This window comes from Poecilia mexicana, unplaced genomic scaffold, assembly GCF_051168715.1.
Source record: "Poecilia mexicana isolate PSO_F unplaced genomic scaffold, ASM5116871v1 scaffold_12, whole genome shotgun sequence".
Lineage (NCBI taxonomy): Eukaryota > Metazoa > Chordata > Actinopteri > Cyprinodontiformes > Poeciliidae > Poecilia > Poecilia mexicana.
The window spans coordinates 23,254,972-23,282,047 of NW_028263381.1; the positions used below are offsets into that span (position 1 = coordinate 23,254,972).

Consider the following 27,076-nt stretch of genomic DNA (forward strand, 5'->3'; position numbering starts at 1 on the left):
AGGGAAGAAGCTTTTCAGTTCTCTAGCTTTGCTAGCAAAGTCGTAGCTAGCAGCTAGCTAATAGCACAACAGCAGCCTAATGTCTGTATGATAAAAATACTGATTGATAGTTAAGAACAGTTTTTCCTCACCTGGTTGTCTCCTCCCCTCAGTAGTTCTTCAGAGTAAAGCAGAGGCCTGTCAGTGTCTGTTGTATTTCATTACCTCTCTGCTTAAACCGCTACTCCGAGCTGAAGCAGAAACGAGACTTCAACGTTTTCCGTCACCTGACAAGTAGCAGGTCTACTCCACTTCATTCACCATAAACGTTTCTTTTTTTTTATTCAAAAACTGATTTGTAATCTGGAACGTTTGCTACGCTGAGCTCCAGTTAGCCGCCTTATCTCACTGCGTGAGAGCCAATTGTGTCATGCGTCACGGGCAAAAGGTCAAAGGTAACAAGGTGACCGGAGGGCTTATTATGTTGTACAAAAACCCCAACAAAAATAAATAAATAATTACAAATAATTTTAGTACATGTTATGTGTCAGAAGAGGGCTTAGGAAATAATACAAAAAATAAAAAAATTAAAAAAAAATAATAAGTTGACCAAAAGGGCACTTGGGGGCAAGGAGCAAAAAGGGCAGGTGCTCAAGCACCCCCAGACCCCCCCTCTGCACGTGCCTGTTTCTGTGGATGAAGAACAGAAGCTTCAATGCAGCCATGTTAGCAGAGCTTCTGGTCTGTTCATGTCTGGAGTTTCATTGACCAAATGTTTCTTTCTTTAAGCCCAGCTTCCATGTTCTTTTCTTTGTGCTTATAGCAGAAGCCGGGCGTCTGCTATAAACACAAATATCCAGTATTTACTGCCTCCAACAGCCTTAGTCTGTTGTTGGGACTCACTGATCTCTGGAAACATTAATATCTTAAACATAAAGAAATATTTGAGGAATTTTTATTTCAAAACATTTGACATCAATTTAGTTTTTTTTGAGGAAGCTGGGGAAGAACAGTTCATTCAGTTTTCCAGAACCTCTAACAGAAACGTCAACAAAGAACCAGCTGCAATCATGAGGTTCAGAACCATCTCAGGTTCTACACACTAAGCCAGTGGTTCCCAGACTTTTTCTCCTGGGTCCCCTCTGAATTACAAATAGAGAGAGTTGGACTCTGGCTGTCTGGCTGAACGATGAGTGTGAGCAGGGGGAATTCTTAGAGACTCCCTGTTGTACTTAGCCCTGGCTCCAGATCGGGACTCTCAAACCAATCCTTCGTCTGATCAATAATGTTTCATTTGGACTTTTTGTTCTTCATGCTGAGCTGCTGGTTGATCACTGAGATCTTCATCGGTAGGATTTTTAGTTCATAATCAGAGCTGAAGAATGGAGCCATCTTGGCAGTGAAGGTGTGTGTGAAGGGTGTGTGTGTGTGTGTGTGTGTGTGTGCGTGTGTGTGTGTGTGTGTGTGTGTGTGTGTGTGTGTGTGTGTGTGTGTGTGTGTGTGTGTGTGTGTGTGTGTTAGTATCCAGGTCAGAGAAGGACAGCTTTCCTCTGTCCCAGTCCAGATTCACTCTGATCCTCTGGACTTTATTCTGGACTGGGAGACCAGTGGGAGGAGCTGATGGAGACCATGCTGAGTCTTCATCTCCATTGAACTCTATAACCAACAGTCCAGACTTTATGTTTTTCTTCCTATCAACAGATTCTTCTATCACACCAAATATCCAGGATTTCCTGCCTCCAGCATCAACATCCCAGCTGTGGTTCCCTGAGTTCAAACCCTCAGAAGTCAAAACAGAGACAGAATTTATCAGCAAAACTCTCTGGATTATCAGGAAGCTGCTGTTTCTCTCCTCCAGTCAAACTGGTCAGATCTTCAGACAGATGGAGTTCTTTACCAGCCGTGTTTGGGTCCAGAACCAGAGGAGTGTAGGTCACCATGGTCTCCATGTTGCTCCAGATGTTGAAGGCCAGGTTGCCCAGATGTTTGGCCTGGTCTATCAGAGCTCCTGAGGGCAGCTGTGGATCCTCCAGCAGGGGGCAGCGCTGGACTCTTTCCACTGCAGCCTTGTAGTTGTGCAGGAATGAGACGTCTGCAGCTCTCAGCTCCTCCTCTGTGGCTCTGACTGTGTCTGAAAGAGCTGCTATCTCTCTGCTCAGAGCCTCCATCTTCTCCTTCATCATCCCTCTCTTCTGCTCCTCTTCCTCCCTCAGTGCAGCCAGCCTGGCCTCCTCTTCCTCTGCTAGAAACTGATGAAGCTGCTTAAACTGCTCCCTAATCTGCCTCTCTGTGTGTCGGGCCTGGACCTCCAGGTGTTCTGCTGTCTGATCAAACTCCTCCTGAACTTTCTTCCTGAGCTCCAGCTTCTCCTCTAAAGGCTCCAGAGTTTCCTGAAGTTTCTTCCTGTGTTGCTGAGCAGCTTCATCGATGGCTCTGAATCTGTGCTCGGTGTGTAAATCTGAATCTCTGCAGACGAGACACACTGGCTGCTGATGGTCCAGACAGAAGAGTTTGAGTTTCTCAGAGTGCAGAGAGCAGAGACCCTCTGAAGCATTTTGGTTTCTCTGCTGTAACAAAGACTCACACAGATTCTTCAGAGCCAGACATAAAGGTGGTTCATCTCTAGAAGATCTCCTCTTACAAACTGGACACTCTCTTCCTGGTTTCTCTCTCCACCAGTTCTTCAGACATTCCTTACAGAAGCTGTGGCTACATGACAAAAGAACCGGATCCTTAAAGATGTCCTGACAGATCGGACAGCAGAGATCCTCCTCTAATCTGGAAGCCATTTTGTCTCTGAGTGAAGCTGAAAACCCAGCAGACAGAAAGTTAAAACAGGAAGTCAGTTTCCATCCTACAGAAACTTTATTCTCTTACTTTGAGTATGATTCCCTTGTTTTTCCTCCAGCAGCAGTCTGTGTTCCAGCGTCTGGTTCCTCAGCTCTCTGTTCCCCTTACTCAGTGTCAGGCTGTCAGTCGGTGATCAAGTTGACCCTGAGTGATTTCTCAATTAATTTTTTCTCTCTGATCTACTTCCTGTTGGATTTACAGCCATCAGGCTCTAAATATCAGTCAGTGTTTTCCAGTATCATGTCCTTGTTGACATCAAGCACTGCTAATCCACTTCATTTGCTTTTGCTGTTCCTCTTTAAATCTCTGTTTGTTCAGAAGAGACGGTTTGAACTTCCTCCTTCTCTTCTGTTTTGTTTTCACATTTTCATTAATTTATTTGAAATTGACTGAAATATATGTGCAAATTTTGTAAATTTCTCAAACTATTCTCTCTTTCACACTTCTTTTAACCTGGGTATCATATTTTTGATATCTGTACAATATCTTTCTGTTGTAATAAATTTGCCCCAACTGTACAGTTTTATTTTTTATGACCTTTCACCTTTTTATGTGAGTCTCCATGCTTCCCTCAGTCTGTCACTTTATTGCTGATAAACCTGAATTTTCTCCCATCATTTCCTCTGTAGCATTAATCATATTTGGCCCAAAAGTTGCTTTAATAAACTGATATTAGGTTATTTTCTCTAAGCAGGTGCAGGTGATTGTCAGTAAAACAAAAACAAGGTATTTTTCTAAATGTTCCATTTTCTTCCCAAAAAATGTTACATTAAAAGTTTTATTAATAAAATATAGTCTATATTTCCTGTTGTGCTCTTTATTGGTGATAATAATTGGGTTAAGATAGAATGATGATATAATTTTAATTTATTAGCTTCATTTAATGAACCCAGGCCATAATAAAATAGCCTGGAGATCAACTGTTTTCCATGTATTTGCTGCTGAAGCAAAGTTACAGCCAGGCTTCTCTCCAGCTTTTAAGTCCAGTAGTTAAACTCATCCCCATCTCTGACATTTTGTTCTTCAGCGGCCCGCCTCCTCCATTATTCTCCCATCAGTTAACCAGCACAGGATGCAGAGTCTGTAAACGTGCCATAACTCTGAGGAAACCCTCCATCTTTTACCAGAGGAGGGCAAACTAATTAATTCAAGTTTATTATTCATACCCACTGTTTGATCAACCAGAAATCTTCCCCAGCTGTTCCATCACCACATCTGCCCCATATTAGCACCTAATTTGTTGAAGGCCTTATAGCTCCTGCTAGCTTACTGAGTGTTTCACCTGCAGAAGGAAGAAGATACAGTAACACTTTATATGAAGGGGTGTGAATAAGACTGACATGACACTGTCATTCAGTCTTCATGAATATTTATGACTGTTGTCATAAAGTGTCACTGGGTAAATCATGACACTTTAATACAAAGCTGACATGATTCAAGACAAAAATGTCTTTGTTACGACAACTTGACATTAACCAATAATCATCATATGTCATAATGATTTAATTATTACACTAGCAAAGACTTTAACAAAATAGTGATTAATTTTTCCACTACGTGAAATAAAGCGAAACAAGTAGGACAAGCAATAAAGATTTTATTAAGCTTTATTACACTGTTAATAAGGTTTGACCTTCCTCTGACCTTTGACCTTCATCAGTAGATCAAATCAATCAAATGTTATTTGTCATTTCAGCAGCAAGATATTTCAAAGAGCTTCACATCATTAAACACAAAGTCATGCAACATAGAATCAGCAAAACATGACATAAAGTCATTGAATTGGTAACTGATTCTGTTCCAGCTGTGTCTCTGTGACCTTTGACCTGTGTCAGAACCACTGTGTGTCTCAGGATGTCCTGGCCCCTGTAGATGGTGCAGATGTTGCTTCCACTGTCTCTGTCAGTGGGATCCCTCAGGGTCAGACTGGCGTCTCCGGTCCTCAGCAGCTCTTTATTCATCTCTGTGCGCCGCCATAAAGGCTGTCCTGCTTATTGTCAGATCTGCTGCTGTTTGAAAACACATGAACCATCATGAGTTCTGGTTCTGGACGGGTCCAGTCCACTGAAGTGTCCTCAGGAAGGTCAGCAGACGTTCTGCAGGGCAGGATAACAGACTCTGCTCCTTCATTCATCGCCACCTCCTCCTGATCATCTGAGGAAACATCAAATGTAACCAGTGGGGAGGAAACTGACATGAAATTATTACAACATTTAATATCATTGAGTTTCTGTGTTGTGCTGGAAAATTAGAGGCAAATATCTGATGACTGTTAATGAGATGCCATGTCTTCTCTGTTTACTGCGTCCACAATCAGCAGGCAGACATTTTTAAAGAAGGATTTGTGTCAATTTCACAAGTAGAGAAAAGATTTTCATTTAAAGATATAAAACCAAGCAGCTGTTTTTACATGACATTTACTGTATATTTATTTATATCATCTTCATTGAACCAATTGTGTCTCAGTGAGATGAAAAATCAACCTTTGAAGAGACCTAGCCGAGACAATACACAAACAATTACAGATCAAAACTACATCAAAATGCAATTCATGTCAAATGTAGATAATAAAGGAAGAAGAAAAAAGCAACACAAATGTAGAAATAGGACTAAACTACAACTGGATATTAATCAAAGCTTACAAAACAAATCATAAACTGATGAAGAGACAAGAGAGGAGAGAATTTCCTTCAAGTCTTTCTACAGTTGATTCCAATCTGAGCATCTAAATCTAATTTAGTTTGACTTTGTTTTATTAGATTTGTATGATTACATAGTCTAATAAAATGCTCGTTATAAAACCACCTGATCCAACTCTACTAATTATGCACAATTGTTGTCAAATAATTTCATGAACATCAAGTTTCTACTGCAAACAGAGCAGCTGATAGATTCCCTCTGAGTCCTTGGTCTCATTCATCCATCCATGGGTTTCACTCATTCACTCTGGGATGCTGCTGCTGCTGCTGCTGGTCTCCATGGTTACAGAGACCAGGATCAACAACCATCATCATCAGTTTTCTCACTGCAACAGATTCATTCACAACATGTAGCTTTAGAATCTGGTGTTAATCTGACCTTTGACCTCCAGGTGAACGGCTGCCAGCTCCAGTTCTTCTCTCCCGTCGTAGATGATGCAGGTGTAGTTTCCACTGTCAGACAGGTGAGGTTTCCTCAGAGTCAGGCTGAAGGTTCTGCTGTCCAGAGGGTTCATGGAGGTCCGGCCTGTAAAGTTCTGGTTCTGGCCTTTGAGCTCATCGTTGTCTTCTCTCCTCAGGTGGACAGATTTAGGAGTGAGATCGCTGCGGTTCCACATCAGTGAGGCTCTTCAGGCAAATGATCAGAGTATCGGCAGCTCAGGAGGACAGACTCCGCCCCCTCATTAACCTCCACCACTCCAGCAGGGCATGCTGGGAAACTGAGGACACAGACAGGAAATACTACGTGTTCAGTGGGAAGAAATGACATTGCAAGGATCTGATGTGGGATTTTTAATTGATGAACAAAGATTTTGAAAAAGATTCAAGTCCTGGACTCCATTATTTGGGTAGAAGGGATCACTCTTTACTTTGGACCCTTTAAATAAACAGGGACATAAAAGTGTCATAAAAACTGATAGTTTAATCAAAGTATAGCTTATCGTACCATGGTAAAGAAATGCAGCTGTCAGAGCAGCAACTTCAGTTTGAACAAGAATATAAACACAAAGATAAAAAGTATAAAAGTGAGAATAAGGAACTACAATCATGACGACTTTAACACTTGATTCAGATTCAAACATATTGATCCCAAGGGGAAATGAAATGTAACACATATTATTCAAGGCTCTTCAAAGACTTATTGTAGGTGGTGATGGTTGTGGGCAGGAAAAGTCTCCTGTAGTGGTCTGTGTCGCAGCACATTTCAAGGAGCCTCTGACTGAAGACACTGTTTCTCTAAGGCCGTCTGATGAAGAGGATGGTCAGGGTGATCCATAATGTTCCTGATTTGATCTAAAGTTCCTCTGGACCATCATCTCCAGTAGCCCCACAGTCATCCCCAGAACAGAACAGAACCAGAACCAGAACCTCCCTTTTTCCCAGGGATCCAGACGCTCTCAAACTGGTTTTTCCGTCTTTGGCTCCGTCTTGGTCTGATCTGACAAATTGTGTCCAGGCTGGCTTGAGACTTTATGGATTTAGTCCAAATGACCACAACATAACTCGTCTTTATCTTCACCTGCAGACGCTCAGCAAACTGGATTTAATTAAAAGCAACATGATGAGAGATATTTAATAGATTAGATTTAATAGAGACTCTTTATGTTCACATGCTGACGTTTGCTGAGAAAACACCTGGAACCTGATAGCAGGAAATTATTACATTTGTCTGTTTAAAATACATATCTATGTTAAAAACATTTCAAACATAAAAATACAAAAATACCTGTTTATTTGATGACTGCCAAGATGAACAATATGTGAAGAGAAGGAGACAAGATCTAGTTTTACTAGATCTACAGCAACAAAAGGACGAGTAGCATTTGATTTACTAACTACATCAACCTTTGTCAAAAGTGCCAACATTGTGTAAAATGTGTTCAAATCCTAACTGAGCCATTAAAGACAGAGCAATGCTAGAGCATCGCTGTCTGAGCCACACAGGAACCTTTCAAATTAAAGGCCCAACAGCTTCAACCATCATCACACAGCAAAACTCCCTGAAGCAGTGGCTGGTGAAGAGGAGAAATCAGACTAATGTCATCAAGTCAGAGACATCAATTCAGTCTCATCTCCAATGAGACGTCGTTAATCTAACTGGTTACATTTTGTCATCTTGGGACAACATGGAACATTTTGGGGAGCCTTTAATTGTCCCCAGATTATCCAGCTGTGGCTCATTTTGTCTGCCCCACTCAGGCACTGAGTAAAAAACAAGTGACTGAGTAAAGCTCACTGACAGCATGTTGGATTAAAGATTACAGAGAAATATGACTTTGGAGAATAAATGTCAGCAAATGCTCATTTACAGCTGTCAGCTTCACATGGCAACAATATGTCCATGTTGTCCAGCTTCACATGGCAACAATATGTCCATGTTGTCCAGCTTCACATGGCAACAATATGTCCATGTTGTCCAGCTTCACATGGCAACAATATGTCCATGTTGTCCAGCTTCACATGGCAACAATATGTCCATGTTGTCCAGCTTCACATGGCAACAATATGTCCATGTTGTCCAGCTTCACATGGCAACAATATGTCCATGTTGTCCAGCTTCACATGGCAACAATATGTGACATTTTGTTCAGTATGTATAGATATTTTATAATCAGTTATTGGTTTGGGTCTCACTGGTTGTTCTGCTTCCACAGCAGAATAAATACTTAAAATGAAGGAAGTATGAGGCTCATCTTATCGACAACATTAAAAACTTCGTGATTCATCATTAAAACTTTACTATTTGTCAAGTTATGCTAAAATTTCGGGCTGCAGATGATAATAAACTCAGAGCCGTTTGGAGCTGAAAGTCTCTGGAAACGTCAGAATGTCCTTTAGTTCAGCTGATGTCATTCAGGTCAATATATGAAGGCCAGAACCCGACCAGAACCAGAACCTGAACAGAATAACAAGCGACAACAATCTGAATAAACCTTTAAAAGTTGTTACCAGATGGACCAAAACTCTCCCAGTAGGACAATTTGAAGTGAGACCAGAACACAACAGAACCTCCATTTACTTTGGTCCCAGACAGAACCACGTCAGAACTTCAGCTTATCAACCAAACAGCAGCAGAACCACACAGCAACTGGTCTGAGACCGACCCAGTAGAACCTGCTGGACCTCCAGAACCTCTGCTGTGGTTGAGCTGAGCAGCTTCCAGACAGAAAGACCTGCAGAGACTGGAGTGAGGATGATGAGAGCAGAGAGAGGAAGGTGATCTGACTGTGCAGGAGGATCCCACAAACCACCACCATCATCATCTTCATCTTCCTCTCAGAGAGCAACCAGAACAAACTGGGAGTGAAGCTCTGCTGGTCGGCTCTGCAGATGCTGCTGAACCGGTTCTGTTGGATCCAGATCAGCTCTGGGGAAAGGTGAGGCCCTTCAGCTCCTCATAGTTTCACACCTGCTGAATCTGGTTCCTGTTCCTATAAATCTCGGCCTCCACCTGTGGATCAGACGACCTGTTGGCTTCTTTCCTTCTGTCAGTCAGATGGTCTCTGATCTCTGCATGCGAAGCGAGACGATACGACGTCTTTTCCTCCCTGACAGAGCTGCTCTACCAGAGACGTTAACAGAGGAACCAGCAGGCCTCCTGACATACAGATAATAAAATAAACTCAAAAAGGCACCAGGGGCATCAGGGATAAAGGGTCAGGGGCTTCTGAGTTTTTCATCTCAGAACGGCAGCGATGAATCTGCTAGAACCAGTTGGAGCAGAATCAGGTCTGAACTCCTCCCAGTAACTCCTCCTCCTCCTCCATGCAGGTGAAGCTGGTTTATTCCCAGAAGCAGCTCTCCTGAGTCTCAGTCGGTCTGAAGCCACTGGAGAGTTTCTTCTTCTGATTCTACAACAAACTGTAAGTTTGCTTTGTTTCCTACTTGAACTTTGTCTTCAGGAACTTTCCTGCTTGTTTCTCTCTGATGTTTGGAGAAAATGTTCACTTCTGATTTCAGCTCAGAGTTTTAATCTCTGCTGGTTGAAGGTTAATCTACAGGATTGTAGCACCTCAAGGACTTTGGCACAATGTAGAAAACAGGGTTTATTCTGGTGCTGACAACCCGTGAGAACTGCTCACATTAGAGAACGACAGCAAAATTCTACATCAGGACAAATTCATGTACTTTATATCTGACGGTTAACAGAAAATAAGCATAAACTAAACAGACCTGGTGAGCTGATGTCCAGGAGGGGCTAAATGATCCTTATTGGTTGTTTTCTCTCCTCTTATCGTTTCTCTTGCATTTTTCTTATATTTATCTTCAGTTTTCACTTTTCTTTCTGTGGAGTTAACCATCAGTTACATCCTTTAGACAGTATGTATCTCATAGTTTGTATGGAACTTAATTATAAACAAATGTGTCTCATATTGAACTGAAATATAATCAAATTTAGCTGATATAATTTACAAATGGGTGGTACAGAAGATGTAATGTATAAAACTGTTACAAGGATTATTAATGTCTGAATCTGAATTAATAGATTATTAGACTCTAACATCATGTCTGCAGTTTGTTTTCTGTTAACTTTGCTGTGAACCTGAAACGTTTCTATTTGTTGAAACTAAATCACCACCATCTGTGTTTCTGCAGCTCCTTCTGTCTTTCCAGTTAAACTGGAATCTCTTCATTCCTTCATCCTTTAGTTTCTGTTTGTTCTCAAACATTTCCTCTGTTATGGAGGAATTTTTCTGCCATAATCCAAGAGCACACATTTTCAGTCTGAAAACAGGATGTCATGTCCTTTCATCTCAAAACTTTTAATACTTTTGCTTACAATTTTATTTTGAAAGCAGGACTTCATGGCTTTCTTTTCAAAACGTGTGTCAGAGTTGACACCTATTAAACACAACAAATAACACAGGAAAGACAAGAGAGAGTTAGATTCTTAATACTCGCGAGGAGAACAGACAGAGATGTGCTTCCAGTTACAAATCTCCTACCGCTCTGAAGCACATTTGCCTGCCCCTCTCTTTTTATTGTCTTTAGGATCCCTAATCATAGAGAGCGCTGTAACTCTAAAGGGAGGGGAAAAACACTTCATCACACAGTCACAGCGCCAAGATTATAGCTAACTAACAACACAATCTATCTCACACTAGCCAATCCAGTTCCTGACCCAGGATCAAACAGGACAAGTTGTGAATCTTCATGGCGATGGTTTTATAGCTATCTAAGAGGTCAAAGCAGGCCGTTCTGTGAAGAGCTGCTGTCACTGCCCTTCTTCAGAGAGGCCCTCTGAGAAAGGAAGCAGAGTGGTTAACAATATAGAAACATTTCTAAAAACATATGACTAAACTAAATAAGTAAGACCACATAACTAAGAACATAATAAAGATATAACAAATAGTTGATAATAATACAATTTACCCAACAACGTGTAATGTTTCTTTTCAAAATTTCTCCTCACACTCACACTTAGTCTCTGTTCGCTTTTGGAAATGCCTTTGGGCACAGTCGCCTGGCAACCTCTCAGCCAATAGAATGGAAGTGTTGTACTGGGTGCGTTTGTTTCCTTCTAGCGGGTGTGCCTGCATGGCTACTATTGATGGTAGCAACCTGTGCCACCCATTGGACAGGGAGTTGGTAGGGTGACCAAAATGCTGCCTAAGATCAGTAGCTGTTAGCTATCAGTAGCTGTTAGCGATCAGTAGCTGTTAGAAATCATTAGCACAGCTGGCGGATGTTTAGTGAACTACGAAGCAGAAAGTTGACGTCGTTGTTTCTCCATCCAGTGGTCTCTGAGCTGGATTCACAGGCAGCTGAACTACCGCTGCAGTTTGCGGGATTTCCTGCTTTAGTTAGCGACGTAAACTGAGAAAATTCCCTTGTTCACAGTCTTAACGACTACTGATCGGTTCAATGGAGAAATGTTATTTACATTTAGCATTAAAGTATTTGGTGGAAGAGGCGATTGTAGTTCCAGTGCAGCAGAGAGTGGAGATTTATCATTCAGATCAACTTCAAAACCCTGAGATTATGATTATGTGCAGCTGATGCAGAGCAGGAAGGTGAGATATTCATTTTGGATACCGCAGATAAATAGTTTATAATTTAGGTGCAAACATTGAATTTTATTTTTTATATCCAAACTGTTAGTGGGACCAAAGTCAGTGAACTTTAGTTTTTTTGTTTCACTGCAGGAAAAAGTTGCATATTTATCAGTTTAATCTGGTGACATAATGCAGATCGTTGGTTCAGTTTAAAATTATTCTAACAAAAAGAAAATAAAATACAGCTGAATATTCTGTCATTATCATCATTTCAAAACTTACAGGTAAGAATAGATTATGACGGCAATTTCTTGACACCACAAGTTAAATGACAGACGTTCCCCTCCAGGGCGAAGATCCCATCTCATTATTGGGGAACCAGAAACAGGAACATTTCTTGAGAATAATTTTCGGGGGTCAGCAAAGTTAAAGTTAAATAAACATAAAATGTGGTTTAAAAGTTATTGTGTTCAAGCTGCAGGACCAAAAATGGCTAGTAAGTAGCAACGCAGATCAAATGAGTTTTTCTCAAACTGTTGAGACCCAAAAAGTCAAATTAAGATTTAAATGTTGTTTAGATGAGTTTGGTTCAGAGCCACAGATCTAATCTCTGCTACACCTTTACAAAAACTTAAGGATATAAATTAAACAAGTTTTAATAAGTAACTCCACTTAATAAAATTCATCATAAATATTGATTTATTGCAGTGGTTCTCAATACAAGTCATGTGTTATTTCAGTTATGACTTAAGTTGCTTTAACTCTTTTTGTTTTTATTTTTCCATGTCCTGGATGGATGAGAACCTATAAATATGTAGAAATTGAATATTTGGGAAGCATCATAACTTAAACTTATGGCTCAGTACCAGAGTTTTCTAGAAAAACATCCAGCTAACTCCAAACCAGCCTGGTCTAGCCGGTCCGATCAGAACCACAGCTCTTGGTGATCCAGGTAACAGGGTGGTACTAGGATGGAAGTGCTAATGCAAAAACATTCAGCCCTGCTTTGAAGTCGGCCCTGGTCTGGATGTGCAGAGCAAAAGGAAAAGGGACTTAAGTGGGAGATAAGAAGAGGTTCTGAGAACAAGTATTATAAGTTTTGAGGAGAAAGACATGAAATCCTGTTTAGTTTCTAAAGTTCAGAACCTGAACATCCCTGAATGGGAGGAGTGAAGATTTCCCGGCATTCAGTCTGAAGAAGCTCAGCTCTTCTCAGCTCTGAGACATTTTCTGAATAAATCCCAGTCAGTGAATCTGCAGACCTGATCAGATCCAAACATCCATTTTCCAGGAGTCTCTGGTTTCATCTGTGTCGTTGTTCCAGCTGCTGAGGTCAGAATCCAGCTGTAAAACCTGGAGGCTGAATGTTCAGGTTGTCTCCTCCAAACATCCCCCCTCCCTCCCTCCCTCCAGCTGTGGAGAACAGCTGGAAAACAGCTGCATGTGTAAATAATGAGTCTGGAACAAGCTGCCACCTTCTGCTGCTGATCTGACTTTAGATTCAGGTTGATGATTGAAATGAAATCAGGGTTTGAACCTGGATCAGCAGAACCTGCTCAGCTGATCCTGGTTTAACCAGAGACTGTCCTCACTCTGCTCACCTCACTGACATGATGATCAATGATTATATAGGAGCTATATTAATAATCTAGATTATAACAACGTGTGGTTTCAGCTGCAGTAATGTGGTGATGTTAAGAACTACAGTTTAGTTTGTTTAACTTTTATGTTTATTTATCTCCTGGTATTTATAGTCTGACCAGCAGGAATAAACCAGCTGTTCTTTCTCTGGGTTCATTTCTCCTTATGACTCCATCATAAACATTTTTATCAGAACTTCATCTTTCTCATGACCATTTTATCAACCTGCCTCTGATTTCACGGCAGACCTTCGACCTCCTGGTTCAGTTTGTCTGAAAGAAGAAACTACAATCCAGGTGAGTTGTCACATAATCAGTTATAAAACATTTACAACATCTTGACTTTGAACTCTTGTTGTTCAGGCGACGTAAAAGTCCAATTCTGTTGTGTCTCTGTACAGGTGTGGCATTAGTCTGGTTCTATCGGCGGTTCTGTTGGGTTTCAGTCTGATTTTCAGATGTTCTTCTTCGTCTCTTTGGATTCTTTGAATAAACTGTAAGTTTACCTTTTTTCTACTTGAAGTTTTTTTGCAGGAACTTTCCTACTTGTTTCTGTCCTGATGTTTGGAGAAAATGTTCACTTCTGAATTCATCTCAAAGTTTATTCTCCCTGCGGTTTGAAAACTAATCTACAGGATTATTAAACTATTAATGACGTGTAAGAAAAAAAAACATGACAACAGTGATGTTTCTTTATTTTTCTATCTAAACAAAATGCTTCATGGTTTTATTTCAAGGAATCAAACTCCAGTCTCAGCCATTAACATCAAACAGAAAAGTTTCTTGCTGATCATTTCAAAATTAAATATTATTCTTAAAATGTCTTTGATTCAGTCAGACTATTAAATAGTTAATAGTTAAAGCAGATAATAAACTTGTAGAGATTAATAATGAACTAAAATCCTTCCTGTTGTTCAGGTTGAATGAGTGAATGTAAATGTTGCTCCATGTCTCCATCTAGTGGACTGATAGTAGAAGTTCAGGTTGAATCAGTGAATGTAAATGTTGCTCCATGTCTCCATCTAGTGGACTGATAGTAGAAGTTCAGGTTGAATCAGTGAATGTAAATGTTGCTCTATGTCTCCATCTAGTGGACTGATAGTAGAAGTGCAGGTTGAATCAGTGAATGTAAATGTTGCTCCATGTCTCCATCTAGTGGACTGATAGTAGAAGTGCAGCAGCTGATGCAGCTTCCTCTGCCTCTCTGCTGTCTGACTGCATTCACCTGACACTGATATGAAGCAGAGAAGAAGAGCCAATCAGAGGAGGAGCAGCTGATCTTTTTCCAGCACTAATGATGTAAAGGATGATCAGAGTTGATGTGCAGATGAATGATGTGTGTTTCCTCTGCAGGTGAAGCTAGAAAGTGTGTGTGAGCTGATGTGAATTCAGCAGCATGGATCAGTGTGAGGACAGAGAGGAGGGAGTCCCTCCCTCTAAAACCACTCTGTGTGGGGAAGATGAGAGCCAGAGCAAAGGTCAGAGGTGAGGTCACCATCTCTAACTGTCCACAGCCCTTTTCACACAGCGTTCACTATATCAGGCCAAAACAGACGTGGTGATGAAGCTGCTGCTGCTCCTCTTTGCTGCTTCATCCAGACTGAACAGATTCACTTTTAATCATCATGTTTCTGTCAGGATCCATCAGAGACTCAGACCAGAACCAGAACCAGAACCCAGCTGTGTGTCCTTTAAGAGCAACAGGTCAATGGGTCTTCCCATTTACTTTAAATCTCCTGGATCTCCACCATCAGAGAGGTGAGCTGTTTCTAACTGCTGTAACTGTTTATATCTGTCATTGTGGCCATGTGACGATACCAAGTTCTGCATCAACTTAATGTTTCCAAATGAAACAAAATCATGCACTTTGTCCAATATTAATATTAATACAGATACACAAATCCATAAGTGAATTTCATTTCTAGGTTGATATTTGGATTGTTCTCAAAATCAATGAAGCAATAAATCAGATTTCGAGCAACTGACAATAAACAGATTAACGCTGGACGATTAGACCTTAATTATATTATAATTAATAATTATATTAATTATAATATAATTATTATAATTATAATTAAATAATTATATGATTCCAGTTTCACCTCTGTGGTTCAAACATCATGGATCATCAACCATTTCTGCATTTAATCTAAATTATACCTCAAGTGGATCTGATTCAGAACCAGATGGTCTCTGTCGGACCATCTGGTTCTGAATGAAGCTCCATCAGATCCTCCTTGGATGGTCAGAGTGGAAACGACTCCTGGTTCTTCTCCATGTCAGAGCTCAACACTAAGATCATCAAACTTCTCTCAGTCATTTAAACCAACATGTTTGTCTGAGAATCAGATCTTTCTACTCTTTAAACAAGGCTGGGATTTATTCAGGAGGATCAATGATCAGAAACATGTTGGAGGATTGGACCGGTTCTGATGGGAATCATTTAGAGCATCAAGTTGATGACCTGTCTGATTCAGTTGGGTCTCATAGCTCAGTATTTTAAAATGTTCCACATTCAAAATAAACTTTACAGAATAAAATACACAGAAATATTTTAATTAGAATTTTTCTCATCAGGATTCATCAGACGGTCAAATCAGAACCAGAACCAGAACCCAGCTGTGTGTCCTTTAAGAGCGACTGGTCAAAGGATGAACCCATTGACTTTAAATCTCCTGGATCTCCACCATCAGAGAGGTGAGCTGTTTCTAACTGCTGTAAACTGAACCAGTAAGTTTCAGATGTTCCCAGTTATATTTACAGAGTTTTGATCCATTATCTAAACCAGCTGCTCTGTTCTAATGAAAACACCTTCATATCTTCATCTCTGGGTGGTGATGATGATGATGTTCTGCTGCTTCCTGGCTCCATGTCAGACTAACAGTGGGACACATTTCCACCACCCACTGGGAAATACCTGGTAAACCAGTCTGATCCATCAGGACTTGGTTCCTGTGTGCATTGTGAGATCAGTTCAGCAGGAAGGAAAGCTTCATGATGTGGTTGGTGAGATCTGCTGGAACTCAACCAGACTGAGCTGATGTGGACCATCAGAGGTTCTGCTGGTTCTTAGTGGATCAGCAGGAACATTAAATCTTTACTTGGATCATCTGGTTCACTGCTCACATCCAGATATCACTTCATGGACCTTTACCTTCTGATTGTCTCTGTGTGGACAGATATAATGTGAGCTCACTGGCTTCCAGGATCTACAGGATCCATTTTAAATCCTCTAGAACATCCAGGAGAGGATCCCACATGGACACACCCACATATCTCAGAGCTCCTCCATGTCCACATCACCTCAGATCCAGTCATCAGAACCTGATGGATGTCCCACACTGTCCTGAAGACCTGTGTGGACAGAGCCTTCACTTCCACTGTCCCCAAGCTCTGGGACTCTGTCTCCACCAGCATCAGATCTGCTGACAGTGTGGACAGTTTGAAATCCAAGTTCAGCACCAACTTTTTAAAATGTCTACTGGTGATTCTGGTGTTACTGGTCTTCATCCTTGTAGTTCATCTTCCTCTTTCTAACTTCTTTGTATTGTGTTCATGTGATGCTCTGTTTTCTGCTTTAATGTGACACTCTTAGTTATTTTATTAGTAAATATTGCTGGATGAATATTTCCTGCCTTCCTGATTGTTCCTGGTTCCTCCACAGAGTGGACCAGCAGAGCTCAGAGGTTCCCAGTGGTCCGTCTGCCCAGCAGCATCAAACACAGCTGGACTCCATATTTATGGTCTGTACATGAACAACAACTACTTTTCCATGGTTCTGTTCACAGTCGTCTCCATGCTGCACTTTGTAGACCAGAGGACTGTCAGTCTGTCCAACATCCAGCTGGTGTTTGGCTCCATGATTTCAGTCTGATGTTTCCTTCATATATTATTCTGTTCCAGCTGCTGGAGGAAAACATTGTCACTTTTGTGAAGAACGAGCTGAAGAAGATCCTCAAGGTTCTGACTCCAGATTGCCCAGAATGCTCAGAGAGTCAGAGAGAGGATGATGAGCTGTTGAAAGGTGATGATGAAGAGCAGAGGAGCAGCAGCAGAGAGGCAGTGATGAAGATCACACTGAACTTCCTGAGGAGGATGAAGCAGGAGGAGCTGGCTGACCGTCTCCAGAGCAGTAAGAGGATTTCTACAAAGATTTGACCTGATGGATAAATGACACATTTACTGATGTCTGGAGAAACAGAAAAATGTTTTTCAACTCATCTCCCCAAGATGATTTTGTTTAGATCCTAACTTTACTTTTTTCATGTTAATATTTTAGAACATCTTGCTGCAGTTTGTCAACATCAACTTAAATCTGGTCTGAAGAAGAAGTTCCAGTCTGTGTTTGAGGGGATTGCTAAAGCAGGAAGTCCAACCCTTCTGAACCAGATCTACACAGAGCTCTACATCACAGAGGGAGGGACTGGAGAGGTCAATGATGAACATGAGGTCAGACAGATTGAAACAGCATCCAGGAAACCACACAGACCAGAAACAACAATCAGACAAGAAGACATCTTTAAAGTCCCACCTGGAAGAGATCAACCAATCAGAACAGTGATGACAAAGGGAGTGGCTGGCATTGGGAAAACAGTCTTAACACAGAAGTTCACTCTGGACTGGGCTGAAGACAAAGCCCACCAGAACATCCACTTCATATTTCCATTCACCTTCAGAGAGCTGAATGTGCTGAGAGAGAAAAAGTTCAGCTTGGTGGAACTTGTTCATCACTTCTTTACTGAAACCAAAGGAATCTGCAGCTTTGAACACTTCCAGGTTCTGTTCATCTTTGATGGCTTGGATGAGAGTCGACTTCCTCTGGACTTCCACAACAAGGAGATCCTGACTGATGCTACAGAGTCCAGCTCAGTGGATGTTCTGCTGACAAACCTCATCAGGGGGAAACTGCTTCCCTCTGCTCTCCTCTGGATAACCACACGACCTGCAGCAGCCAATCAGATCCCTCCTCAGTGTGTTGACATGGTGACAGAGGTCAGAGGGTTCAATGACCCCCAGAAGGAGGAGTACTTCAGGAAGAGATTCAAAAATAAGCAGCAGGCCAGCAGGATCATCTCACACATGAAGACGTCACAAAGCCTCCACATCATGTGCCACATCCCAGTCTTCTGCTGGATCACTGCTACAGTTCTGGAGGATGTGTTGGAGACCAGAAGGAGAGGAGAGCTGCCCAGAACCCTGACTGAGATGTACATCCACTTTCTGGTGGTTCAGACCAAAGTGAAGAAGGTCAAGTATGATGGAGGAGGTGAAACAGATCCACACTGGAGTCCAGAGAACAGGAAGATGATCGAGTCTCTGGGAAAACTAGCCTTTGATCAGCTGCAGAAAGGAAACCTGATCTTCTATGTATCAGACCTGAAAGATTGTGGGATCGATATCAGAGCAGCCTCAGTGTACTCAGGAGTGTTCACACAGATCTTTAGAGAGGAGAGAGGGCTGTACCAGGACAAGGTGTTCTGCTTCGTCCATCTGAGTGTTCAGGAGTTTCTGGCTGCTCTTCATGTTCATCGGACCTTCATCAACTCTGGAGTCAACCTGATGGAAGAAACACAAACATCTAAGAAATCTTCATCATCTAAAAAACATGAACTAAAGTCTCTCCATCAGAGAGCTGTTGACCAGGCCTTACAGAGTCCAAATGGACACCTGGACTTGTTCCTCCGTTTCCTCCTGGGACTTTCACTGCAGACCAATCAGAGACTCCTAAAAGGTTTGCTGACACAGACAGGAAGTAGCTCACAGACCAATCAGGAAACAGTTCAGTACATCAAGGAGAAGATCAGTGAGAATGTGTCTGCAGAGAAAAGCATCAATCTGTTCCACTGTCTGAATGAACTGAATGATCGTTCTCTAGTGGAGGAGATCCAACAGTCTCTGAGTTCAGGAAGTCTCTCCACAGATAAACTGTCTCCTGCTCAGTGGTCAGCTCTGGGTTTCATCTTAGTGTCATCAGGAAAAGATCTGGATGTGTTTGACCTGAAGAAATACTCTGCTTCAGAGGAGGCTCTTCTGAGGCTGCTGCCAGTGGTTAAAGCCTCCAACAAAGCTCTGTAAGGACACACATTGTTACTGCAGGTATTGTTGATAGGTAGAAATCTGTTAATTATGAGGTAAATATTCATGTTTCAGTTTATATTTTGGTGCTTTGTCTCTTCAAAGTGTCCCACTGGGGGGGATGAGCAAAAAAGAAACAGACTTCCTTCAGCAGCTGAACATAATGTTACATATCCAAGCAGCAAAACTCCTCCACTTTATGTTAACATTGAAATGGATTAATATAGTTAATTGTGTAATTTTATAATTCTCTTTCCAACCTCCTTGTTACCTGTAGTTCTGTCATTTAAGGCTGGAGGTCCAACTATAGAATGAACCAGTTCACAACAAATACAAAGGTTGTGTAAAATCAGATGGTTCCTTCTCTGTCCAATGAAAACATTGTTGATTTAAAGAACATAAATCCTGATGAATTGTTTAATAACAGAGTTTCCTCCCTGTCTCCTCAGACTGAGTGTCTGTAACCTCTCAGAGAGAAGCTGTGAAGGTCTGTCCTCAGTTCTCAGCTCCCAGTCCTCCAGTCTCAGAGAACTGGACCTGAGTAACAACAACCTGCAGGATTCAGGAGTGAAGCTTCTCTCTGCTGGACTGAAGAGTCCAAACTGCAACCTGGAAACTCTCAGGTAACTCTGGGCTCTTGACAAATTGCTGCATCTTACGTGCAAAAGAAGAATTATTACAGATCCCAGCAGTTGCTTGGCTTTATTACTTATTCCACATGTTATAAATCCATCCATCCATCAGTTCAGACCTTGGGTTCTCCCTCAATGTTCTCATCTTCTCATCATTTGATGAATTGTGTGTCTGCAGCTTATCAGGCTGTTTGGTCTCAGAGGAAGGCTGTGCTTCTCTGGCCTCAGCTCTGACCTTTAACCCCTCCCATCTGAAAGAGTTGGACCTGAGCTACAATCATCCAGGAGACTCAGGAGTGAAGCTGCTGTCGGCTGGACTGAAGGATCCAGACTGGAGACTGGAAGCTCTCAGGTATGGAGGAACCTGCTGCAGGAGCAGAGAAGGTCTGATAGAGGAGGAAGAGGAGAAACGTCTTTAGTCTGATGGGAAACATTTAGTTTGAAGAGAAATATTTAGTTTGATCATTAAATATTTAGACGCCTCATCTAGAGGCAGAGATCATTACCCAGTTTTCTGGAATATTCTCCTGACTAAGAACGGCTCACAAGGAAAATGAAAGAGTGGGATGGATTTAATAGAGTTTAATAGGGACTCTGACTAAATGAATAAAAGTGAAGTTCAGTTAGATTTCCATGATGATCTACTGATGACAGAAAGGACTTTAAAACAATGTTGGATGGAGCTCCAGACCAATCAGCCCCAAGGAGCAAAGATGAGAAGAAAAGTAACTCCATGTTGGTCAGATGGATGTTTAAAAGTTCAGAGAGAGAAATCAAGATTTTGAACTAAACTCACAAGTGTGTATAGCGCCACCTGGTGGTGCTGGTTGGTAGAGGAAGTGCTGAAAGGTTGGAGGTGTTTGTCAGAGGTGTGTGATGATGGAAGCCTCTCCCTGGTTTGTGAGTCTGAGCTCAGAGATCAAATGTTTGGTTCTTGTTGAACTCTTTGTTGAATGTGATGCAGCTTCTCCTTTTTAATGTTTGTATTTCTGGATATTCCAGTGAGGCCACAGCAGGTTTTCAGCAGCAGGTTGTTTAGTGTTTCATTCCTTCATCTGTGTGTGGGAGTGTGGATGGAGCAGGTATCCAGGTGTTGATCAGAGTTTAGATTGATTGGATTTTAATGCTGATTATTAAATCAGGTTGAGCTTCCAGAAATGTTTCCTTAGTTTCCTGATGTCCTTTTAGGCTTCAGTGAGTTTCTTCAGGTTGTTACTGAGGGATTTCCTTTCTCCTCTCTGTTGGAGCTTTTCCTGTGTTTGGAGAAATGAGTTGTGCTGCAGCAGCACCAACTGTCCTTCCTACATCCACTGCAGTTTGCAATCCAGATGTTGGACTGTTCCTGTCTCAGTGGAGGACAATGTGTGTCTGAGAGACATGTAATGTCCATGTTTGCTGCTGAAAGAGACTGATGGTCTGACCCCCCTCCTCCTTTCAGGGTGGAGCCTGCTGGAGGCCCATTCTTGACACCAGGTCTGAGGAAGTGTAAGTGTGTTTTTCATCTGATTCATGACAACAAAGCAGCTCACATTCAACCATCTTCAAACTGTCACATCACTCATTCAGGATCATCATCAAAGATCAATAAATGATCAATAACTGCAGCTGGATTGTGTTTGTTCTCTCCATCAGATTCCTGTCAACTCACCATCGACACAAACACAGTGAGCAGAAACCTCAAACTGTCTGAAGACAACAGGAAGGTGACACGTGTGAAGAAGCTTCAGTCATATCCTGATCATCCAGACAGATTTGATGTATATAATCAGCTGCTGTGTAGAACTGGTCTGACTGGTCGCTGTTACTGGGAGGTTGAGTGGAGAGGAAAAGTTTATATATCAGTGAGTTACAGAAGAATCAAGAGGAAAGGATACAGTGCAGACTGTAAGTTTGGATGTAATGATCATTCCTGGAGTCTGAACTGCTCGGATGATGATGGTTACTCTGTCTGGCAAAATGACATAGAAACTCGTCTCTCCTCCTCCTCCTCCGTCTCTCACAGAGTATCAGTGTATGTGGACTGTCCTGCTGGCATTCTGTCCTTCTACAGAGTCTCCTCTGACTCACTGATCCTCCTCCACACCTTCAACACCACATTCACTGAACCTCTGATTCCTGGATTCTGGTTCTTGACTTTTGGTTCCTCAGTGTCTCTTTGCTGATTTGAGTCTAAATATTTTCCTCCTGTCAGAGAAACTCTCTCACTGTTGAACAGATAGTTCATCTCTACAATCTATTTCTTGGTGAAACTTTTCTGATTGAGTCCTTGGAAACTTTTTCTTCTTCCAGTCCTTTAAAGATGGAAGCTGGGATTATTCCAGGATTATTCCAGGATTATTCCAGGATTATTCCAGGATTATTCCAGGATCCTCATGTTTTCCTGTTTGTTTCCAGTCAAAGCTTCACACTGAATATCAAGATGTCGTTTCTCTTATTTTTTCCTCTCATTCATCAGATTTCATTGAAATGTTGATCAGTTTTTCTCTCTGAACATTTTCTGTTTCTGTCGGCTCCTATTTTTCTAAACTCGTCAGATTTGAATATTAAATCTTCCTTTTGTTTATTTGCTGCAGTTTTTCTTCATGGTTTTTAGAGAAATAAAAACATTTTTCTTCTGCATTTGGTTCATTTGCTGCTCATTCTGTTCTTTTCCTGTTCAAATTTAAATATTTGCATTATAAACATAATAAATGCAGAATTAGTAGTTTGAACAAATCCAGGCATTTATAGCTGCAGTGTGTAACTTTTATTAAAAATATGTTTTTTACATATTTGTGAAAAATGTTACCGTGTCATGACTTTATGGCATCAGACAGATGAAATGTGAACAGATCAAACTCCTCCATGAGCTGCTATTGAGGTTTGAAGAAATACACCAGGTTGGCGTAGCCCATTAGCATTAGCTCCTGTTAAGTACTATGTTATTGTAGCACTTTACAGCTAGCCAGCGATAAATACTGAATTGGTGTAGCGGTTGGCATTAGTTGCTAATATATACTATGTTCATGTAGTGGTATAGAAATGTATGTAATTCTACAAATAGTTTCCAGGTGAGGAGTTCCGGTTCTTAGGTGGGCGTGGTGTATATAAGGGAGCTGCAGCGCTCATTCAGCATGTGTCGTCTTTGTGCTCCCACTGTGTGGTTTGTGTCCGGTGGAATCTGGCAGCGGAAAGCAACAAATTGCTGGCTGGTGCATGTTGTGCTGACGATCTGGTGGTAGGTGTTCTCTCTCCCTGCACTTTAGCTGATCGTGGTCAGAAAATCTAAATTAAAGTGTGATTATAGGTAAAACGCCTCAGCGCTGCGCTCCTCTTCCTCGGTCTGCGAGTGTGTGTGTGTGCGTGTTTGTGGATCGGCAGGTAAGAAATTAACACCCATCTAGGCTCCGCTTTCTTTTAGTTTTAGTGACTAATCTGTTTGTAGTCCCCACAGTTGGACCATTGCTGCTCTGTCTACGTTCGTTTCCCGGATCTGCTCTGTCTACGTTCGTTTCCCGGATCTGCTCTGTCTACGTTCGTTTCCCGGATCTGCTCTGTCTACGTTCGTTTCCCGGATCTGCTCTGTCTACGTTCGTTTCCCGGATCTGCTCTGTCTACGTTCGTTTCCCGGATCTGCTCTGTCTGCATCCGTTTTCCGGACCTGCTCTGCTCCTGTCTACGTTTATCTCCCGGATTTCGGCACAATTGTTTTTAAAGTTGGACTGTGGCGTTATCCGCCCTCATTAAAGCGGTGTTTGGGGTGTGGCGTCAGCGCGCCCATTTCACCTCTCGCTGCGGTGCGGCAAGAGGACCACGCCTGGGCCTGATGTTTTAACTTGTATTATCTGTTTTCTATTTCTTTTACTTATTTTGTCTACAGCCTTTTTTTTTTGTTCTTTATTTAGTCAGGGCTGATATTATTCTTTTTGAGATTATTATATTGGTTAACTGTCTGTTTTTGTTTGCAGTTGCTGAGGCCCGGTGGCGGTGTTGGTGTGGTGACGGTGTCCTCCTCGTCTGTGTGCTGTGATTTTTGAGTTTGGGGTGTCTCACTGCGTCTGGTGTTAAAAGGTTTTTTTTTTTTGGTTTGCTGTGTTTGGTGGAGGTCGTCCCCATAGCGCCCCCTCCGGCCGGTAACCTCAGCTGCTGCAGTTTTTTCTATTTTCTTTTGACTTATTTTGATTTATTGTGTCATTTTTAAAAACATTTTTTAAAAAAGAGAATTTAATAAAACTACTTTTATAACTGTGAACTGTCTCAGATGTTTTAAATCCCTGCATAACCGAACCTGTGTGCCTCCGACGAGAGGTAATATTCCCTGGGTGAAATTCCCAGGGTGGCGTTGTTGAGCAACCTATTAGAACTAAAATCCCACAAAACCCGAACTACCATCTAGTGTCGCCACATTTTTGGCGTTGTCGGCAGGACTATGCTTTTTATGAACATCTGAGACCAGTGTTTGTGTTTTTCAATATTTGTGTTTGTGTATTTTTTTTCTTTTTTTCCCTTTTTTTCTTTTTGTGCAGATTGACCGATCCAGAAACAGAGCAGCAGTGGTTCCATGTAGAGCTTCAAAGTGGTGGGTGAGGTCTTAATAGTTTAACCTTAGGTTGTTTTTTTTTTTGCACTGCAGTAATCATAAGCTTGCTATAATGGAAGAAGAAATTCAGGAACTTAAGGACCTGGTAGCAAGCTTAAGAGCTGACAACGAGCAGTTGCGACAGGGTCAGGCTAGCTTGGGTGCTCAACCGTCCACTTCTTCGGCATCGGCTAATGCCCCTCCTACGCCTAGTCTCCCTGTAGCAGAGAGACTGATTTTTGTGCCTAGGGATAGGAAATGTCCCATCTTTAGAGGAAGGACAGGCATAGGATTGAGTGAGTGGATGGAGGAAGCAAAGGTGTGTATGAGAGCGCGACATCTATCTGTTGCTGACCAAGCATTTTTCCTGTTCGATCATTTGGATGGAGAGGCTAGGAATGAAATAAAGTATCGCTCTAGTGCAGAGAGAGAGGACCCTGCTAAAGTGTTTGAAATCTTACAAGAATTGTATGGCTGCTCAGAGTCATATGTTGCTCTCCAAGAGGCCTTCTTTTCCAGAGGACAACAAGAGGGGGAGAGTCTTCAGGAGTTCTCCCTCGCATTAATGGGTCTTATGGAGAAGGTAAAGCAACGCGCACCTGCTGGTATGTTGAATTCTGAGACGCTGCTAAGAGATCAGTTTGTTGAGCAGGTGTTGGATGGTTCCCTGCGTCGTGAGCTGAAGCAGCTGGTGCGCGCGAGGCCGGACAGCACTTTGCTTGATGTTAGGACTGCAGCAATACAGTGGGAGCGCGAAGGGGTACCTCATCCTGTGAGAAGCCGTAGTCAGTCGGTTCCTTCAGTTTATGGTGTCCAGTATGGGGTTCATGGTGGTCCTCAGGTAGCTTCTTTGACATCAGCAACAGAAATGAGTCAGATGAGGGAAATGCTAAAGCGTCAGCAAGAGCAGCTCCAACAGCTTAGTGAGAGCATTTCTCAGTTGCAGAATTTCCGTCGTACTAACCGTCCACCCTTTGCTGGTCCAGTTATCTGTAGGCGGTGTAATCAGCCTGGTCATTTTGCACGAGAGTGTGATGGGGTGCGTGCCCCTCGTCGAACCCAAGTTCAGTCAGATTCAGCTACTCGGCCCCATTCTGCTTCAGCGGCGGAAAACTAGTTCCCACCGAACTGCAGAGCCACAGTTTAGGTGGGGGTGCTACTGGCTCACAAGCCGTTATTGGGAGTTTGGGTGCTTCTAAATTGATCTCAGCTTGTCCTCATGCAGATGTAATCATGGGTGGTGTAACAGTCGCATGTTTAGTGGATACTGGTTCAATGGTGTCCACGGTCTCTGAAAGCTTTTTTCGTCAGCATATGGAGTCTTGGGGTTTGGAGCGTCTCCATTCGTGTCATTGGTTGGAGCTTAGAGCTGCCAATGGTCTTAAGATTCCTTATATTGGCTATTTAGAACTTGATGTACAACTCTGTGGCAAATTGATTCCCCACTGTGGTGTTTTGGTTGTTCAGGACCCTTGTGGTGAGCTCCCAACTAAGGTCCCAGGTGTTTTGGGGATGAATGTGATCAGGAAGTGTTATCAGGAACTGTTTGGGCTGCATGGTGTAGCTTGGTCTTCTGTGCCTGGTGTTTCTGAGACCCCTCAGTCCGTCATGCAGGCACTGCAGCAGTGTCAGTCTGCCTCCTTACAAGAGCCTCATAGTCCTGGAAGGGTTAAGGTCAGGGGTAAAAAGGGCTGTCGGATTCCTGGTGGAGTCATGAAAATTGTGGCTGCCACATGTTCTGATGGGTACTCAGGCTCTACTGCTCTGTTTGAACCCTTAGAGTCCGGATTGCCTTCTGGTTTGCTTGCTTCCCCTGCCTTGGTTCCAGTAATCAGGGGTACAGCTTATGTGCCCATTATTAATGTTGGTTTGACTGAAGTGGTGTTATACCCTCGCACTGTTGTTGGCACACTGAATGTTGTTAATGTGGTGAGTCTCCCGGCAGGAATTACTGAAGTCCCAGCAAAAGTAGCCAGGATGGGGTGCCAGACGGCTTCAGTTGGTGTGCAACAGCAGGTGAAGGACTTGGATTTGTCGTCTTTGTCTGTGGAAGAACAAGGTCAGGTGAGATCATTGCTCCATCAGTACATGACAGTTTTCTCATCTCATGATGGTGACCTGGGCTGTACTAGTCTGATAGCTCATGACATTCCTTTGGTTGACGATGTCCCAGTTAAACAACGCTATAGGCGTATTCCCCCTTCTGATTATGAGGTGGTGAAGGACCATATCAACCAATTGCTGACTTCACAGATCATTAGAGAGAGTAGCAGCCCGTATGCTTCTCCAATAGTATTAGTGAGAAAGAAAGATGGAAGTATTCGGATGTGTGTTGACTATAGACAGTTAAATAGCAAGACCCGAAAAGACTCTTTTCCTCTCCCACGAATAGAAGAGTCATTGGATGCCTTGTCTGGTGCATGTTGGTTTTCCACCCTTGATTTGGCTAGTGGGTATAATCAGGTTCCAGTTGTGGAGGCAGATCGTCCAAAAACTGCCTTTTGTACTCCCTTTGGGCTGTTTGAATGGAACCGGATGCCTTTTGGGCTCTGCAATGCGCCTAGTACCTTCCAACGGTTAATGCAGCGGATTTTTGGGGATCAACAGTGCCAGTCTGTTTTGTTATATCTTGATGACATTGTTGTTT

The 27,076-nt window shown here is 42.3% G+C and overlaps 2 protein-coding genes, 1 long non-coding RNA gene and 1 pseudogene across 3 annotated transcripts in view; 3 read left to right on the plus strand and 1 right to left on the minus strand.

Annotated features, from left to right (window-relative positions):
• The window catches only part of LOC148156142 (NLR family CARD domain-containing protein 3-like), a 159,217-nt gene extending 139,351 nt beyond the window's left edge, over positions 1-19,866 (plus strand). Inside the window, exons 3-4 of the mRNA XM_088011369.1 lie at positions 17,444-19,235; positions 19,689-19,866. Coding sequence (XP_087867495.1) covers positions 17,444-19,235; positions 19,689-19,866 — 1,970 coding nt within the window. The remainder of the gene's footprint in view (positions 1-17,443; positions 19,236-19,688) is intronic.
• LOC148156152 (E3 ubiquitin-protein ligase TRIM35-like) lies at positions 1,213-3,581 on the minus strand (annotated as a pseudogene).
• On the plus strand, positions 8,385-15,073 carry LOC148156153 (uncharacterized). Its single transcript, XR_015764751.1, has 3 exons — positions 8,385-9,391; positions 14,518-14,649; positions 14,803-15,073. It is a non-coding gene; the product is annotated as an uncharacterized LOC148156153 (long non-coding RNA).
• Positions 19,867-20,030: 164 nt separating the features above from the next.
• On the plus strand, positions 20,031-22,490 carry LOC148156154 (stonustoxin subunit alpha-like). The gene is made up of 2 exons (XM_088011370.1): positions 20,031-20,037; positions 21,477-22,490. Exons 1-2 carry the CDS (start codon positions 20,031-20,033, stop codon positions 22,031-22,033), a joined length of 564 nt encoding a protein of 187 aa, XP_087867496.1. The 3' UTR covers positions 22,034-22,490.
• The last annotated feature ends 4,586 nt before the right edge of the window (positions 22,491-27,076 follow it).